The following is a 19,028-nucleotide window of genomic DNA, read 5'->3' as shown; positions in this document are numbered from 1 at the left end:
CAAGTAGTAATAATGCAAATAATCATCATCATCATCATCATCATTATTTAAAAGGCTGCAAACATGAAAGACTTTGCATTTTGGTTTTATTACAGGATTAATATATGTCACAAATATTAAACATACATTATAGACACATTAGAGTAAAGAAAATAATATATGGGTGGCATCATTTCTGAAGCCTCTCTCACTAGGCTGCCCCCAATGCCACAGATGGCAGCAATACTTATTCTAAGAGACAGGAAGGATTATGCCTTCATTTTAGAGGATGGGTGGAAAAGGGTTTAGAAGTGTTGAAAGATTTCATGCCATTTTGCTTCTCAGAAGAGGAAGGAAGGATGGGAGGGAAGGTATAGAGATGAAGAAAAGGCATGTGAATATGGAGATGTCTGTTGGCATGACAAAATGTACTGAGTAATAAAGTTGTAAAAAATGGTAAAGTTAATGCTTAATGTATTCATTTAGTCATTTAGGTAATTATATAGTTTAGAATTTATAGATTTTACAATGAGTATTTGATATTTGTGTATATTTCTTGTCTTAAACATTACTGTATGTTTTAACATACATATTTTCTATCATTTACTCGACAAGTATTTATGCAAAAATCATTTGCATGATTTATGAATTATCAACATCATTGAAATGAATTGGAATGTTTTCTGTGCTGACAGGAACGTTGGGATTCAATCAAAGTACCTTCCTCATGGAGATGTCACAAATTGGGTTCTCAACACACATTTTAAATGTGAGTTTTCTTTTTAAAAGGACTTTTTTGGGGGGGGGTCCTAGGGTCTTTGCCTTATTTAATGGCATACTTCTATTAGGCAGATTTACAAATTGTAACGATCTTAATCTCTGAATATAATGTTAGCATCTTCTGGCCCCTTTTTTAGTTTACCATTCAGTATAATTATTTGTATAAATTACTATACAATAAATATAACAACTCTACAGGTATTTAGTAAAGTATTTTGATTGTGGAAAAAAAATTAAGGGATGTCTTGCTTAATTTAAAATTCTATTTTAATTTCTGCATATTATTTCTTTTTTTAGGATGGGATCTTGTTTGGCATGGTGGGAGCTTATGATTGGGAGGGAGGGGTTTTGAAGGAGGGGATTGATAGAAAAGTCATTCCTCTTCGAGAAGCCTTTGAGGAAGAATTTCCTGTGAAGCTAAAGAATCATGCAGCATACCTAGGTAACTTTTCCATTGTTGAAGTGAAAATTGTTTCAGGACAATATTATTTTTAGTCCAAATCAAACATTATTAAATGTAATTAAGCTCAACTTTTGGCTTTAGTGCCTTTTTGGCTACACTGTGCAAAATAAATCTGTGTATCAACTATGAGGATGTACAAATTCTTAAAATATACTTTTGTGGATGAGTTTCTGGCTAAGCTGAAATCACTCTCACTCATCTCTCACTCATTTTCTACCGCTTATCAGAACTTCTCGGGTCACGGGGAGGCTGAAATCACTGATTCACAAAATAAGTGCTGAGCTGCATGGAAGCTCCTTAGCTTAATAATGGAAGGAGGCTTCAATGTCTTCAGCTAGATTTGGAAGGTTTTTAACAAGATTCTTAAATTGAGTGGGATTGAAGAGTGTCATGAAGACTTTAATGAGTATAGTCTTAAGCATTTGACTAGGATTGGCTTGATCCTGCCTGAAATATTTTCAGACAAAGTACATTTAGACTACTTTCTTTACTGTCTTCCTATATCTCCTTACTGTATGAATCAAGATTTTTTTTACTGTAATTTTTTTAAGCAATATTATTTAATTTATTATTGAAGTATACAATCTGGTTCTGTGTATATTGCAGGTTATACTGTGTCCTCAGTGATAGTAGGTGATAGGAGGAGACTCTATGTGGCTGGGGCACCCAGGTTCAAACACAAAGGAAAGGTAATTCTGTTTGACCTGAGTCTTAATGGAGACCTCAACATCACACAGGCCATTGAAGGAGAGCAGGTAGAGATTTTTTCATTCATCACTCCATTTGTTCTTTTATGATAAGCACTGAATTGCTTCCATTTCTAAATGATTATTTCTCTTTTTGTCATTTTCTCTTTCTAGATTGGCTCCTATTTTGGCAGTGAGGTGTGTGTGGTGGATGTAGATCAGGATGGTATAACAGACATCCTTCTGATTGCTGCGCCCATGTTCCTCGGGGCAGGAAACAAAGAAACAGGCAAAGTCTATGTTTACTGTCTAGATGGGGTAAGAAGCGGAAAGGGAAAAGGAAGACATTCTTTAAACTTTTTATAATATTTTACAACTTTGCAGAATTTTTTTCCACACTTTTAAAGCACTAAATTCCCTCTATAGAATGGCTTTTCACCCAATGGGACCCTGCATTCTCAGCAGAAAGCCCAGGATGCTCGGTTTGGTTATGCCATGGCTGTGGCTCCGGACCTCAACCATGATGGATTTTCTGACCTTCTAGTGGGAGCACCACTGGAAGATGATCACCAGGGTGCACTTTATATCTACCATGGTGATGAATTTTATATAAAACCCCATTACAAGCAGGTAAGATTATTGTCAAATCTTGAAAACACATAACAGTTTAGTAATAATTAAATGAAAAATATTAGTGCAGAATCTGCCTTAATGAAGTATATTCACAGGCTCATGACTATTTTTTATTTTTACTCAATCTACACTGCTTCTGTCATCTATATCTAACTTTTCTCTTTCTTACACACTTTTGCTATCTTGTTCAACATTTCTGCCTATCTCTTTGCCTCTTCCTGTAGCGTATCTCTGCCTCCTCTCTCTCTGCAGGTCTGCAGTATTTTGGCCGCAGTCTGAGCGCAATGTTGGATATGGATGGAGACAAATTACTGGATCTGGCAGTTGGAGCTCACGGCAGTGCCGTCATCCTCAGGTACTCTGCAACATCTGCACATTGTGTAGTTCTTTTTCCCTTAGTGTTTCCTTTGCCTTATCAAACAGCTCACTCCTGTATTCAGGTCTCGCAGTATAGTGCAGATCAACATGAGTCTGAACTTTCAGCCACATTCTATCAACGTTATACAGAAAAACTGCCACAGAGGTGGCCGGGAATCAGCATGCCTTAACGCCACCGCCTGCTTTCGGACCATGTCGCGTTCACCAGGCTCACATGGCACAACCTTTGGTACCAACAGACTCTCAGTTTAACATATACACTCAATAAATAAAATAAACTCTCTACATGCACTGTGTATTCTTCAGTTAAATCCTTGTCATTTTACAGATCTGCAGTTGGGGGCCATGTTGGATGACAGAAAATTGTCTGCACGTGCTTTGTTTGATGCTAACTCTCAGAGGCAGATACTGACAGGGGTCAGAGTTGAAGTAGGAAAGTCTGTGTGCCATATGCTGCCCTTCCATGTATTTGTAAGTCCATACAATGCAGACAGACAGAAAGACAGCTAGACTGATGATTATTGTTTCCTTACTGTTTCTTCAATATATTCTTGTTTGATTAACAGGACACAGCAGACTATATCCGACCGATCACTTTCTCCCTGAACTTCAAAATTAATGACACAGATAGCGGCCCAGTGCTTGATGAAGGCTGGCCAACCACACATAAGCAATCTGTGAGTTCAGTACATTTACTATCTTTACCCAAGCTACTGTACATAAGAGAAGACCCAGATTTTTTACTTATAGCCCTGTGTTTATAGGCATGGGTGCAACATGACAAAGCAACTGGAAGTCAGTTCTTTTCAATGGGAGTTATAGCCATTTATATTGACAAGAGGCTAGGTGAAGCAAAATTGTTTTATCTTTATGTAATTTAGAATGTTGTGACAACTACTGATGGAAGTGAGAGATGGAGTTACAGTATTCTCCCATTCATTCATCTTCAGTAGCCACTATATCCTGGTCAGCATCATGGTATTAACAACATATATTCTGGATGGGTCACCAGTCTAATACAGGGCACCATACAGGCTGCATCTACATTAATCCCAAAACCTTTTTCTCTATGTTTTGGCCTTCCCTCCACACTGACCCTGCAGTTATATCCAGTGAAAACTGAACATTATTGAAGTCGATAAAATTTAAAATCGATATTCAAACTAAACCAACGATGTGTTTTTACCCATGTGATCCACCTTGCGACCAATTCGGCCATCATGATGATGACGACGATGAAGATGATGTACTGTTTACATATGCTCGTATAGTGATGTAAGCATTTCAGAGGTGTCAATGTGGACAAGTGGACCAGTGTAAAGCTTGTCATGGAGACAAATTCAGTTTTTAAATATATCTGGTTTAATGTGTTTTCACACATAAAATTTTTTTGGCTCCTATTAGACCAATTTGTTTCTAATCAAATTTCCTAAACCAGTGAATACGACTCCTGAACACTGTTTTTTTTCTTCTCACACACATTGTCAGGTCATTTTTAGTGGGAAGACTGGTTTGTGGTTAGATAGGTAGCTTTGCATACATTCTATAGGAAAAATGACATTTTTGTATTGTACTGTCCAGGCTGTCATTGTAAACACAGGTATCCTAATAGCATATCCTGGAATTTCTAGTTAATGTCTGGATGTTTGTATTTGGTAGATTCCGTTTTATAAAGACTGTGGAGAAGATGATGTGTGTGTGACAAACCTGGTTTTGCAAGCACACATGGACATCAAAGGAACAAGGTACTGTTAACAGGTTCTTAATGTATCTTGAACAAGGTCTGATGATAAAACATAATTGTTTAGGACTGATTAATCAAGAGGCTTGGTTTTGGATTTGTGTCAGTGTTGTTTTAAGGTTAATCTCCTATGTGCTGGCAGGCAGCAGCCTTACATTATTCGCAGTCCTCGAAGACGCCTTGCTGTGGAAGTTCAGCTTCAGAACCAGCTAGAGAATGCCTATAACACCAGCCTCATTCTTTATTACTCCAAAAACCTTCACTTCAGCAGCCTGAGTATACGGGTACACTTCTGTTTCCAATGAACATGTTTATTTCTTATCCACAGCAATGGTTGACTGCAGTTGATTAAATGAAGATGAAAATAAAATGTTCTCTTTCTCTCAGGAGGATGGCCAATTTAAGATTGAGTGCACTGGACTGAGTTCCAACACTCACTCATGCAATGTCAGCTATCCTGTCTTTCGCTCTGGGTCCAAGGTGTGCTCTCCATTTCTGCTGCTCAATTCCTCATTATTGTCTAAATTAAAACATCTACTAAACTCCATCTTAACCCTTCTCAACCCCATCCTCTTATCTCTCATTCTGTTTTTTTTTTTCTATTAGGTGAAATTTATGTTGGAATTTGAATTTAGTTGCACATCCCTTATCAGTAAAGTGCAAATGAAGTTGGTTGCAGAAAGGTAGATACCGTACACACACACACACACACACACACACACACACACACACACGCGCACACACACACACACACACACGCACACACACACACACACACACACACACACACACACACACAGTTCTGTGCAGAAGACTTAGGAACATTCAATGTTTTACATGCAAATCCAAGCTACCTTTGTGTTTTTTGTCTGAAAAAAGCAGCAGCCTTCATTATATTTCAGGTTTGTCATATAAAATATTATATAAAACGTAGCTTTCTTTACTAAAACAACAGTGTGCCTAAGTCTTTTGTACAATCCTTTGTGGCTACATAAATATGTTTATTCCATAGTATGTACATAATAAGAAATGCAAAAAGTAAGAAATATAAGTAGAAAAATGATTATCTCTGTGAAACCCTGTTGTAAAAAAAGAAAAGAAAAATGGTGGTGGTACAGAACCCTAACGACCCCCCCCCCCCCCGTGATCAATCAAATCAGTCTTTTATTTCTCTTATACCATAGCAATTAGCAGATGATTACATTTAATATTTATAAGACCGAAGAGTTTATAAATATTTATAAATATATTCAATGTTTTGGAATGTCCATGAGATAAGTTTGTTGTTCTGATCATTTCTATTATAGCTATAAAAAGTTAATATGACATAAAAGCGAAAAAAAAAAGCTTTCTTCTGAAGACTTCCTCATGGTGAAAGACTTCAAATAAAGGCTTCCACAAATGTTAAATAGAAGTATCTTCACTGACACTATGTTTTTCTTTGTTAATTAACTATTGTAGAGTAGATTGTGGAGTATCTTTCTATTGTTATAGAAATGACAGTTCATCAGAACAAATTCATTAACACTAAGATATGATTTTGTATCAACACTGTCACCTCCAGAATTGAAAATATAACAATCCTGTATAAAGACTATTTTGCAGCTTGAAAATGCCTGAAAAACCAACACAGATAGTTGAACGTGTATTAAGGTTATCAGGCTTCAATACAGATAATAACGTTCGTGTTTTTGACCACAGTGACAGTGTTGAGCGAGAGAACACTCTTTCAGACAACAGCGTTCAGCTACAGAGTATAGTTCAGTACGAGCCTGATCTCTTCATCACCAGGTCAGTGGCTTCTGTCAACTTTTCTATTGTTTCTGTGCAAATGCTGTGTGTTTCACTAGCTGTTCATACTCTTAGACCATAAAAAGTGTTATGCTAGATTTAATTATTAGGTAGAAGAATGTTTTTGGAACATATCAGATGTGCTTGTATTTCAAACAATATTTTCTATTTGAAGTGTAAAGTTCTAAGAAAAATGTACTTTATCCCCCATGCTTTCTCTTGACTTGGTCCTGTGCAGTGATTCCAATCTAAACCGCTATGAGGTCCATCCTACTAGGACTGTATCAGAGGGGACAGGACCTGAGTTCTACACAAATTTCAGGGTGTGTGCTATAAGTAATGCTCAGTTACCATTACTTATCCAGAGTTAAGCCTAATATCAGTAGATAAAGAAATCTGTCTTTTCCTTGTGTGTTTGATGATGTCAGCATTTACAAACTGATAAATATGTATTATATATCTATATTTGTGTATTGTGTGTTTAGGTGCAGAATCTAGGCTGTTATGCGGTGAGCAATGTGGAGCTGAGCGTCAGTTTACCCTCTGTAGCTGCCACAGACAAAGCTTTCTCTTCTGTAGTGGATGCTTTCTCTCACAATGTGAGTGTTAACTTTGTGTGGGTAGTGGCAAGATATTTTCTTTACCAGCTCACTAAGAATAGAAGGTTACATGCACACAGTTTAACATTTGTTTAAATGCACAGTTATGCCTACAGTGCAGGCAATATGAATGTATGGGATTGTGTGTGTATATTTGTAGACCTCTGGTGTAAACTGCAGTATTAAGAGTGAAATAGCCCAGCTGAAAGCTGCTCAGAGAGACGTGCGTCCACTGCATCCTGATGATATGAAGAAAAACGAATTTTTAGTAAGACACATTAACTTATTTATCCAACACTAAAAGGTAACATGTGATATGGTTAAATATAGGGAACCACATACTCATGAAAGAATGTGGTTCAATATGTCTATATTTAAAATAAACCTGTTGCTGTGTTAAATAGATTGTATTGGTGTGTTAAATATCTCTGGGTTTTAAATGTGTTTATGCAGAACTGCAGTTCTTCATGGTGTGTAGAGGTCGTGTGTCAAATCCAGCAACTGCTGAAGGGACAGACAGCCGTTATTCGCATCACTAGAAGGGTGCATGATAACTTCTTCAGACAGGTAAGGAGCATGCACGCACACACACACACACACACACACACACACACACACACACACACACACACACACACACACACACACACACACTTACCTCTAATATGCTTAAAATGTATGTTTACATCTAATTGTTTGTTTGTCAGAGCATGTAGAATTCCTATCTAGTAAACAGAATTATATTTCTTATACTAAAGAATATGCTGTACATACAATTCTGCCAACATAAGGCACCTCAGTAGTTGGATGCTCTGATAAAGTTTGTATGCAAAAACTGTCCAAAAATGCTACTTACCTGGCTGTCTTTTGAAAAAGTCATTGTTTTTCCACCAGTGGTAAAGAAAAGGGACTTTGTGCTTTGTGGTTTCTCTCTCACATGACAAGCTGCTTTTTTATTGTCATATTAAGAGAACGTTAAAAAAAAACAAAAACCTAGAGGCTGGTGAGGGAAAGTTTACAGTTGCTATAATGAAAGTTATAAAACGTATAAATTCAACTTGTTTTGCAGATGTTCCACGACATTAAATGCAACTATAAACTGATCAAATGTGTGTCTTATCGTTTTTTAATTAGTAATAAAACTTTAATTGGTCTAATGCTGAGATCTAAGAGCAATGAAACCAAAAATTACAATGCCTGTTTAATTGCTTACAACATTTAAATTACCAATACACAAAAACCCTTACAATCCCAATGTAAGCAAACCATTTATTTATTTATGTTTGTTTGTTAGGCTAAGTTCAAAGCTGTTATGATAGTCGGCTCCTACCACCTGTCTGCTAAGGAGTCTAATCTGATCACATTGGGTAATGCTGGACTTTGGCGAGAGGTGAGAAGTCTGCAGGGACTCAGACACAGTCAGCGATACTATAATACTACACAAAGGTCATATAACACTTTCTTCTGAAGAACTTTGTGGTTTATTGCATGATTGTGTTGTGCGTGTAGACCGTGTTGGAGGTTCTAAAGGGTCGTTCAATTCCGATCTCTCTGTGGATCCTGATTGGCAGTATTATTGGAGGCCTACTGCTTCTTGCACTCATCATTTTTATCATGTGGAAGGTATGGACTTTATGCTCAACTTTTATTTTTATTTTTTTGTGTGTACTGATTATTGGCTAATATCCAATACTGATCAGTTCAAGCATCCGTAACACTTTCCTTTATACAACTTTGTTTAAAGTATAGATGCTCATCTGCTTGATCACTGTTTATTTACACTCTCATGTAAAAGCAAACTTTATACTTAAGAACCTTCCTTAGTTTACACCAGTGAATACAAATACAATTACATCTCCATAAACAGAGGCATATGTTTCACTGAATTGGCGCCATCACAAACTTTACACAATGGGTTTTCTTATTCTGTGACTCTTGGTTTTCCTCTAGAATTACATCTCTGTCTGCCAACCCAACACTTCTGTTTAACATTGGAAGTGTAGGCTAAATTTTGCAAACAAAGCAAACAAACTGTATTGCAACTTGACCTCGTTTAGTAACGTGGAAATCGAGTACGGTGCTTAAAGACATTTTTAAGTTTCTTACTTCTTTTCCTGTCTTCCTTCCAGCTGGGCTTTTTCACAAGAAAACAGAGAAAAGATGATGAGGACCACGAGGACTGAGTTTCACCTCCACTGACGCACTGAGTTGATACGTCTCACGTGTTGATCTAATGCACAATTTCAAAATTGACTCCTTCCCTTCTTCTGGGAGCAGAACACTTACCTATTATACCTGCTCCACGTCTCCGAGAGAAGTGAGTGCTAGCAACAGTATTGGAATTATAGAAAGCAGAAATGCCTTTTGAGTGTAGGCACTTTGTGAATAATGCAGGCACTGAGTTGAGGCTTGGTCAGGACACATGTTCAGTTCAGTCAGAAGTCAAATGAAAGATTTCAAGCAGACTTCCCGGGGCGCTGTAATGAATGACCTTAATATAGCTTCAGAGAGGCACTGCTAATGTCAGGCTTTATTTGGATTGCAGTGTAGAAAAGGGTGGGGAAGAGGACTGAGTGCGGTGAAATGCACTATACAGGCATAGGGGCAAAAAGTGTAATTCAAATCAAATTCATTTTATTTATCTGCATACAAATACACTTTTTATTCAGTAGGTGTTCATTTCTCAGGTTTGTATCGCTCATTTTTTGAGTCAAAAATCGATGTTGAATAAAGATTTGTAAATCATTCTAAGCTGGCGTCCTTTCTCTCAGATGTGAGAGCTCATATTTGGCAGACAGACACCCATGCAAGCATTCATGTAATCAAATACTTTTCTTAACATCATTATTATTGTATACATTTTTAAATTGATCCATAGCATCAATAAAATAATCAGTCCTCTAGGTAAAACATGTATACAACGTAAATTACAAACCAACATGACTGAAGTTTATAATTAAATAAGCACCTAAACCATTACAAGTTTATGCAGCAAAAATACAACTTCAGGAAACAGATCTCACTAGCTAAACATCCACTGAGTGTCAGTGTGAGGAAGCAGAGTTAACATACGATTCTAAAAGGAATATCGTCTCGTCTACCTGGTTCTCACTCGAATCCAGCCTGTGGATAGAAAAGAGAAATTAATCAGAATTTATTACGCTAAGCATGTGTTCTATACTGTAAATATAGTGTGTAACAGTATACTGTATAGAATGCTGGTCTATAGTAAATTTGGATAAATTATCATTTTGATATATTCTCAATATAAAAAAAATTATGGACAAAATTATTATGGAAAGAGCAGGAACTGTAAGAACAGACCAAGGAACAGAATGTTGAGTGAGGTAAAAGGAGGATAATGTAGTTACACCCCAAATTAATGAGCATGTCTGATTGGTTACAACCTTGTGGCCTGTTCGGTCAATCTAAAGTATTAAAATCCAACGACAAGAAGAATCACCAGTCTAGCCTGGTTCACCCTCGTCTAGCCTTTTGAGAGTTTAGTTTTTTATGCCTTTTTTGTGCTCTGTGCACACAAGATAATACATTAAACTGCAGATCATGTCACTACATTCAGGATATTATTCTCTGTGACAAACATATGTAATATTCCTTCTAGATATTGAGAGATACACAGACATCAACTTTTAGCAGAAAGATTAAGTTGATTAGTTTTTAGATATTATCTTTTAATTTCAATTGGAGCGAATCCTTCATGTTTCCCTTACAGTATGCACATACAACATATTAAACAGTGGGATGAATTGTATAGTTTGTGTGTAATTTAGTACTTGTTGGCTGAAAGACATGAAATAACAATAGCACAATAAACTAATGAATGAGAAATTGTGTAATGGCTGTCCAAGACTAGACTTAATACAGACTAGTGGTACAGTACTTGTTGATATGATGTCGGAGAGCCTCTAGCTGCTGTCTCTCCGGTGCAGTGATCATCTCTTCCACCTCAGCCAGCTGAGTTGTCTCCGCCCCACTGGCCTGCAGGGATGCCAGGATGGCTTCGATGCGCTGTGACTTCTCCAAATGACGCCTTTCAGTCAAGTCAGCAAATAATCCAAAAAACAGTATGACACATGAACATCACCAGTACTAGAAAGACAGCACTGCACAGTTGTTTTTTCCTTTTCCAAAATACATCAACAAATTTCATTTGAAATACAAGGTGTATGATAGGAAAACCCACTAAAGCAAGCAGTGACAAAACATCTCAAAACTTATTGTCTAGCAATTAAAAGGCAGGAGGAAACTCACTTGTTTTCTTTGGTCTCAAACAGTCTCCTCTCTATCAGGTTACCCACCGTCTACGGGTACACACAAACACACAATCTCACATATATTCTGTCCAAACTAAACCTCAGATATCTATTTATCTATCCATCCAAGTATAAAAACTGTGTCTATAATATATAGTGTAGATTTATATATTATGATTCAGGTAAAGTGTATCTCACAAACGTTACTCTGAGTGTGAGAGTTTGTGTGTGTATGTGAGGTGTGGGTGTGTGTATGTGTGGTGTGTGTGTATGGCTGGCACCTTGTAGCAATTCTGCAGCAGAAGTCTAGCGGTGGGCAACTGGTTAACAGTGTAGAGGTAAAAAGTACGAGAAGGAGCATGATCTGGGGTTTTTGGGATTTCCTAGAGACACCAAATGAGAAAAGATCAGACAGACTTTATCAGTTACATTTATAAACTCATAAAATTCATTATATTGCTGAATATGTAATAAAAAGTGTGTAATAAAAAGTTTCCCTAAAATTTTAGTGTAGTTGTGTGTGGTGGTTAAGCAGCAGTTGTGAAAAGAGTTTACACAGAATAGTCATCATCGTAACTGGACAGTTGACAGCCAGACTAGAAAAAAAAAACCCATCTGTTCTTTTTCCAAACGTCAACTATCTTGTCTGGGAGAGTCTGTGCCCTACATGAGGTACTATACCCTTCCTGGTAGCTCAAATCCATCTGGCCATTTTCATTGAATTAACAAGGCATTTCCACAAACAAAACTCACACTCAGTATTTTTTTATACTGTGTAAACTCTAGAGACTGTTTCATGTCCTATTGGCAGGAGATTTTGAAATACTCAAGACAGACCATCTGGTACCAACAACAACATGCCACAGTTAATGTCATTTTCCCCATTCGGAGGTTTGACACGAACTGAAGCTCTTGACCTGCATGTTTTTTTTATACACTGTGCTGTTGTTTCATGATTGGCTGATTAGAGGACAGCATGAACTTGTAGTTGTACATATGTTCCTTATAACGTGATCAGCCAGTGTAAACCTGTTTATTCAACAATGCTCGCAGTGAGGGACTCACTGAATACAATCAGCAGGTGGTGAAGAGTGAAAATTTCAATAAATTCATTTCCCTTTACCCAAAAGCAGGTCTCTTTCAGCATTGTGGGTTACCTGCAGCTGGACCAGGTTTTCAGACAGCAAAGTGTACAGCATGTCTTTAGCCTCCTTCGCAGGAATCATGGCAAAATCCTCCACCTGCTTCTGCTCCAAGTGCTTTTTCCGTAACAACAGGCGGAAAATCCGGGCTGACCGTGAACCGAATCTGCTTCCAGAATAAAGTGAACGAGATGCAATTACACACCAAAAACAGTTACACGCTAACTTTAACTGAACCAGAAAGTAATCAAGCTCACCGCTCCTGGACTACAGATTCCAGTGTAGCTCTGGCCAGGTTAGCCAGCGCTCTGTGCAAATCTGAACACAAGCTAAGGCTCCATACTCATTTAGTCTCTACACCGTGCAAGGGATTTATCTTTTAAATCAACTAAAAGCTATATTAATTTACATATGAGAATCTCCTGCAAATTCAGATTAGTAACAGTGACTGAGGATACTGACGCCGTACATTCCTCCTCCGCTGTCACCCATCTTACCCACAAACTCCATCTGAGAGAAACAGAGAGTGGTGTATGGTTAAGAAAGATTGCTGAGGTCCCGCATATCAGCATACATGTCAATTCAATTCCTTTTTTACCGGATCATCCACCAGTAGTGTCAGGTACTGGTCCAGTATGGGTCTGCTGATGTTGTAATTGGGAGGCAGCGCTCTGAAGATCTTACAGAACATATTTATTATGGATTAACCACATGTACAGTAACTCTACTGAAACAAGACATTAGAAAGAAAAGCAACAGAATAACAATACATGTCTTTGCATGTATTTTACCTCGTTAGCTGAAACGGCTTGTGTGGAAGCAGCAGTAGCTGGTGTCGTCACTTCACTCATCCTCAGCATGGTTCTGACAATCTCGCTGCTGGTCTATGGGGAAAAGTGGGTGAGGACCATGGGTAATTGTTAATTGTAAATGTTCAGAACATGCGTTAAATGGGTGTGGGTGAAGTTAGGTACGGCGATATAATCACTGTAACACGGCCATTCATGACTTATCTAAAACAGTGACAAAAAAGGCGGCTCTCTTCTCAGTATTTTTCTTCCAGTATACCCCATATACCTCCTCTGTACATGGCCAAACTATCTCAATCTGAACTCTCTTTTTTCCAAACTGTCCTACCCGTGCTGTTGCTCTAATATATTTATTTCCTATCCCGTCCATACCAATGCAAATCGCACCATCTTCAGCTCTGTCACCGGTCTTTTAGTCAGCACCATTGTCTCCAAGCCATACCACATAGCTGATCTCACCACAGTCTTGTAGTTTTCCATTTCACTCTTCAGACACTTTACTATCACAAATCACTCCTGTCACTATTAAATTTAAATTAAACATTTTTTTTAAAAATCCTCCAAAATAGTAGTTTTAAGCTTTTATTGCTAAGCCAAATAGCAGGCTATAGGACTCAAACACAACTCAGCTAACCAGATTTCATAGCAGAAACTATTCCTATTAGAAAATATTCTTCTGGCATTTTACTAAATGCAGAAATACACAATAAAAGACTGTAAACATTTGGTTGGTTGAGCTCTACCTGGTCCAGTTTAGAAGCTACAGCCCCGATGATGGCCTGATGTCTGAAATGTAAATGAAACCGCTCAAAATTCACCTGCCAGTAAATTCCCTCATCTCCACAGTCCTGAAGAGAGAGGAATGAAAAAAAGCAGAGTGTGTGTTGTAGAATTCATAACGGGTGATTCTGTAGTGTAGACATTTATACTGTCTGTTCTAATAGCAAAAACCATCACCTCTGTGTTATCTATTTTGGCTCTCTTTGCTCCTCTATCGTTTGCTTCTACATCTCCACTTGAGCGTCGCCGTTTACCCCGACCTGAGAAAGAGAGAACGCAAAGACACAAAACCATCATACATCATCCTACATTTACATGGTGTCATACAGTGGGGTTCAGTGGTGCTCAGTAAAAATCAAACCAGAATGACTCTCTACTCACTATAAAGTGAAACATACGTGCCTACATAACAAAAAAAACATTTTAGACTGACCACCTATTTTTAAAACTACAGGATTTAAGAATTTGGAATGTTGTCCTCCCTTCTGCCCACAGAAAGGCTATTTGTGACTTTTGCATTTGATTCCATTTTATTTTTATAGAGTGCTAACAATGGACAGTCACAAAGCAGCTTTATAGAAAAGCAGATTTATTTTCAGATCTTTAATGAGCAATCTAAAGATGACCTGATGGGAAAAAAGACTTGAAGTACCAAATCAATCAAACCCATCCCCTTTTGGGTGACACCAAATAGTATGCTTATAAACACAGTAGAGTCTTTGTAACCCGTATCCATGTACCTCGGTCTGTGCCGTGTTTACATGGGGAAAAAATATTAGTTTTAACGGACTTTTTATGGGTTTTTTCTTTTAGTATGATGGTATCCTGTCTGTAGTCTAGCGAACCAGTGTTAACATATTCATTAGTAGAGACTTAAAAACACTGGATAAGGGCATCTGCCAAATGCTGTAAATGTAAGAATCTGCAAATATTTTGGTGTCATATACCATTTCACAATTTCAGAGATCCTGTAGAGTCCAGACCTCAATGGCTTAAAGCTGTTTTGGTGACAAAGGTGATGTTAATGTTATGGCTGACTGGTGTATACGTTTCCCAGAGGATCTACACATATCTGAGACAGACGGATGCAGTGAGATTACTACCTCTAACTAATTAACTAAAATATTGTGAAGAGAACAAAAACACTAGGTTGCTTCCGTTCTTTTAACCAAATTGTTCTTTGATTATTTTGTTATCTAATCTGGGAATTTTATACTTCAGACAATTAAAAGACAAGGTTTTGAACAATCCAGATAGTGGTAGCTCACTAGCTAAACCCCATAAGAGAGCTTAAAAAGAGACACAGATCAGATGAGGTCTGGAGTCAATACCAGTTATCATGAGATTTCTAGCTCAATATGTGCTCAGTTAGGTAGCGATCCCCACAGCAAGACAAAAAAAAACTGCTTTAATTCTATAATCTTATTCGTTTTAACCACAGCACAACTACTAGCTTCCCACCAAATTAAAGTGTTCAATCAGGCAAGGAAAAAAAGCTAAAACTTCATCACTCCTTTTTCCTTTTTCAAGTATGGATCCATTGGTCCTTTTTTACTCTCTCAGTTGCTGGCTTCCTGATTGGCTGCAGATCTTGCCTGTCACTGTGGATTCAGACTTCTTTCAAGCCTAAAGTCATGCTGATGTATGCTGTATAACGTATACATACAATTTTCATACCCACCGCTGTCAACATTTTATTACAACTTACTGCCAGTTGGTATTTTCTAAAACAAATGTGTGCAAGTGGAACATCTGGTCACTTACCAGAGAGGCTTATCTGAGGCAGCTTATAACAGTCTGGGTGGCTCTCTGGTTGATCAGACTGAGGTGTTGATGTAGCAGGAGCTCCTGAGGATGAAGTAGCAAAAGTTCCTGAGGATGATTTTCTTGAGGCTGCTGTTCCCAAATTATCCACTGGAGGGCAGCGCTGAATGAAATGAGTCTCCACCAAACGGGAGAACGCGTTCATCACCTCGCCATAGTCCATACTCTGTCCATCTGGGTGCAGAAATTCATTAAACGTGTTTATATGCACACTGTTAGTATAGTAAATGATCACACATGTAAAAGCAGTTTGCCATTATTGTATGAAGGTGTGAAAAACCTGAACGAAAAAGCAGTTTATTGAATTTACTTAAAATGGTGTCCATGTGATTCAATTATGTTCCAGTAAAATAGATTATGCTTATAAATTTAACATAATCTGGACATGTATTTTCAAAGTCCTGTATAAAGTGACTTATGGCTTTCACCTGAGCTGAGAACTGAAACCAGATCTTGCTCAGTGCTAAGCAACACTCACACTTACCACTTATCTTTTCTAGCTCCTGTTCAAACCACATTTATTTAATAGTGCAGTAATATTTATGAGAAATGGTCGTGTTCGCTCTGCACAATTCATTCAAAAGAAAATTGTTTATATTACATTTAGTATAAGCAAATGAAATCACATTTTAATAAGAAATTTTATATTTTTATGATTATAACTACTGTATATATGTAATACGTTCTCTTAGATCTCAGACAACAATTTCAGTGAAAGTCTATATGAACTAAATCCACAAAATTCTAAACAAAACATTACCTCATATAAGAGTAAACAAAACAATGAATCTATAGATCACACATATATATATATATATACACACACACACACACACACACACACACATACATATATATACACACACACACACGCGCGCGTTTGGATTACAAAGCAATTCTTCCACATTTCATCGTTGTAATCGTCTCAGTACCTTTTCCCCCATATTATTATTTTGCAAGTTCTTTATTTGTTCAATGTATTTTGTAATTTGCACCGACAACATTTCAAATAGTCTCTATCTATCAAAGTTCACCCAATGGACATTTGCATTTAAATCCACACCAGCTTTTTGAACGCCTTCAAATTAAGTCATTTACTGATGTAATCACTTACACATTTCTGCAAAAAATGTAGAGAACAGTAATCCAACAGGCTGAATAAACAGCCACTGTAATGACAGCCAGTATAAAGCCTTGCTTTATGCCATATTTCCATATGACACAATAAATAATTGGAAAAAAAAAAAAATAAAATCAGTCATACACTACAATGTGATTGTATCAGCATGTGTGAAGCAAGCAACTGGGTTTGTGGGAAATGAAACCTGTTAACTTTACTGTGCCATGTTACGTAATAAAGATGTCCAGATGCCAGTTTTGAAGATGTGAGAAGAAATTTGATGCCAGCTGGAAAAAGGTAACACCATAAATACAGAGTTCATTGATTTTTTCCAGTTCCTGCAGCTTTTATTTATCTAATAACTTTTAATGGACTACAGTTTAAAATATTTGCTGGAGCTGAATCCTTCAGTGTCCCCAGTCTAATCTATGCGTGATAGGGCTTTAGTTAAATCTGCTCTCAGTTTCCTGCTAGTTGCCTGTCTGTTCAGTACAGTAAAGTTTACATAGGTTCCTTCACTGTGCAACAAAAACATATAACACCCCTCATTGCTTGCTGTTTGTCAAGGTGAATGCTGGCTATTCCCTTTTTTTTCATCATCAGGGTAAAGACTAAATAAATGTATTTTTGTTTCCCATATGCAAGTTAATAAATTAATTCCAAACCATAAGCAGGAATATGACTGGTAATATCACACTACTTAAACCGTGCATTGCATTGTGACATGAATTAGACCAACAACCAATTAGATGTACAGTCTGTTTGGTAACAAATTGTATAATGTGTTACACTATAGCTCACTTACCCTCCATATTCTGTGTCAATCTGTCTGCTACAGTCCTGACCACACTGCTCATGGTCATCTGACCCCTCTGCAGTATCTCCTCTATGATCAGCTCTCCCGTGTCTCCGTACAGACTCTTAGCCGTGTAGATGTAGCGCGGGTACCGGAGCATGTACACAATGCGCTCACAGTTAATCTGATACTCAACAGGACCAGCAGGACCCCGGCGGCCTGGACCAAACTTAGACATACCATGCTGTACCAGAACACATAGACACTTCTTCACCTAGTTAAGAAAATGTAAGTAATACAAAAAGAAAGACAGTTGTTTCAAACAAATCTACATTTGTAAACAAATGAAGTGTGCAACATAAGTGTACTATGAGAAATACCAGGGTTACCAGGTCAAGGGAAGTCTTGGTTTCATGAGCCAGAGCACGCAGACTGAGTGTGCCACTGCGCAGCAGGTAAACTCCAACTTTCTCCACCACTTCACCAAAGTGTTCTCTCAGGAGGAGACCACACAGCCGCACCTCCTGTGATGTCATCTGTAAGTCACAACGGGATCAGAGTAGATACTATGTGACTATGTCCAACTATCCAAAACTCAGATTCATAAAACAGGATAATTGTGTGTAGTTATATTACTATGATTCATTCAAGTGTAACAGTATGTCACACTGTGCACTTGAACGTGTGCAATTGTACATAACTCTGTAACACCCTGTATGTAACACTATTACTGTGTGCAACTGCATGCAATTGTTTAACAGTGTGTAAAGGTGTGCAACTGTGTAACACTGTGACTGTATGGGACTCTGTGTATCTCAACAACTGTCAGTTGTCAGAATGTCAACAAAAGTAGTCGGTAGATCTGTCTGATTTATGACCCCAGGGGGGCTCCGTACTTTTTAAGTTTTTGCCCTGGGTGGAAAAACGGAATAGTGGCGTTACAACTAAAAGGCTGAATGTTTTCAAACCATCATCATAACCTAGCTAGTGTTGTTAGCATTTAGCTAAATGATGTTAACCACTTCATATCTATCATCCTTCCTGGGAGAAAAAGAAAGTATTAGATATTACGCACCTCCAAAATATCACTGACTTTTTTCCCCCCTCGGGTTTATTGTAGAAGTCAAACCTTAATAGTAAACGTTTTCGTTAGAAGTCAGAGCTCACATGGCTTTCGGAAAAGCACTTCCGGTTACAGAAGTGCCGACTCCTCCTATAGGTCAGGACATGAAA

At 37.7% G+C, this 19,028-nt stretch overlaps 2 protein-coding genes across 4 annotated transcripts in view; one reads left to right on the top strand and one right to left on the bottom strand.

The window, feature by feature from the left end:
* The window catches only part of itga10 (integrin, alpha 10), a 26,386-nt gene extending 16,710 nt beyond the window's left edge, over positions 1–9,676 (top strand). For both annotated transcript variants that reach the window (XM_027148963.2, XM_027148962.2), the window contains exons 11-31: positions 675–748; positions 1,057–1,201; positions 1,829–1,977; positions 2,083–2,226; positions 2,335–2,538; positions 2,766–2,896; positions 2,982–3,148; positions 3,248–3,390; positions 3,486–3,596; positions 4,579–4,664; positions 4,803–4,944; positions 5,048–5,140; positions 5,267–5,343; positions 6,362–6,451; positions 6,690–6,774; positions 6,937–7,050; positions 7,211–7,318; positions 7,504–7,617; positions 8,345–8,440; positions 8,560–8,673; positions 9,180–9,676. In XM_027148963.2, the coding sequence (XP_027004764.1) occupies positions 675–748; positions 1,057–1,201; positions 1,829–1,977; positions 2,083–2,226; positions 2,335–2,538; positions 2,766–2,896; positions 2,982–3,148; positions 3,248–3,390; positions 3,486–3,596; positions 4,579–4,664; positions 4,803–4,944; positions 5,048–5,140; positions 5,267–5,343; positions 6,362–6,451; positions 6,690–6,774; positions 6,937–7,050; positions 7,211–7,318; positions 7,504–7,617; positions 8,345–8,440; positions 8,560–8,673; positions 9,180–9,233 (2,441 nt within the window). In that variant the 3' untranslated portion in view covers positions 9,234–9,676. The remainder of the gene's footprint in view (positions 1–674; positions 749–1,056; positions 1,202–1,828; positions 1,978–2,082; positions 2,227–2,334; positions 2,539–2,765; positions 2,897–2,981; positions 3,149–3,247; positions 3,391–3,485; positions 3,597–4,578; positions 4,665–4,802; positions 4,945–5,047; positions 5,141–5,266; positions 5,344–6,361; positions 6,452–6,689; positions 6,775–6,936; positions 7,051–7,210; positions 7,319–7,503; positions 7,618–8,344; positions 8,441–8,559; positions 8,674–9,179) is intronic.
* On the bottom strand, positions 9,663–19,028 carry polr3c (polymerase (RNA) III (DNA directed) polypeptide C). Of its 2 annotated transcripts, XM_027148964.2 has the most exons (15): positions 18,871–19,028; positions 18,185–18,331; positions 17,805–18,069; positions 15,820–16,053; positions 14,233–14,315; positions 14,019–14,123; positions 13,258–13,350; positions 13,065–13,145; positions 12,925–12,976; positions 12,724–12,784; positions 12,482–12,632; positions 11,606–11,707; positions 11,323–11,372; positions 10,952–11,101; positions 9,663–10,173 (listed from the first exon to the last, which is right to left on the bottom strand). In XM_027148964.2, exons 2-15 carry the CDS (start codon positions 18,329–18,331, stop codon positions 10,095–10,097), a joined length of 1,653 nt encoding a protein of 550 aa, XP_027004765.1. In that variant the 5' UTR covers positions 18,871–19,028; the 3' UTR covers positions 9,663–10,094. The 2 variants fall into 2 exon arrangements, with proteins under 2 accessions (XP_027004765.1, XP_027004766.1); XM_027148965.2 differs by lacking the exon at positions 9,663–10,173 and having other exon boundaries at positions 11,001–11,114.

This window comes from Tachysurus fulvidraco, chromosome 3 (assembly GCF_022655615.1).
Source record: "Tachysurus fulvidraco isolate hzauxx_2018 chromosome 3, HZAU_PFXX_2.0, whole genome shotgun sequence".
NCBI lineage: Eukaryota > Metazoa > Chordata > Actinopteri > Siluriformes > Bagridae > Tachysurus > Tachysurus fulvidraco.
Note: the sequence above shows the minus strand (reverse complement) of the source record. Positions and strands in the feature narration are given on the sequence as shown.

Excerpts from the sequence above, each read along its gene's own strand:
- polr3c (XM_027148964.2), bottom strand. The coding sequence starts at position 18,331 with ATGACATCACAGGAGGTGCGGCTGTGTGGTCTCCTCCTGAGAGAACAC. Across the intron at positions 12,785-12,924 it reads AGGAGGAATGTACGGCGTCA|ATTTGCACAGAGCGCTGGCT; the intron begins GTATCCTCAGTC and ends GCTTGTGTTCAG. Across the intron at positions 10,174-10,951 it reads CTCCGACATCATATCAACAA|GCTGGATTCGAGTGAGAACC; the intron begins GTACTGTACCAC and ends TTCTATCCACAG.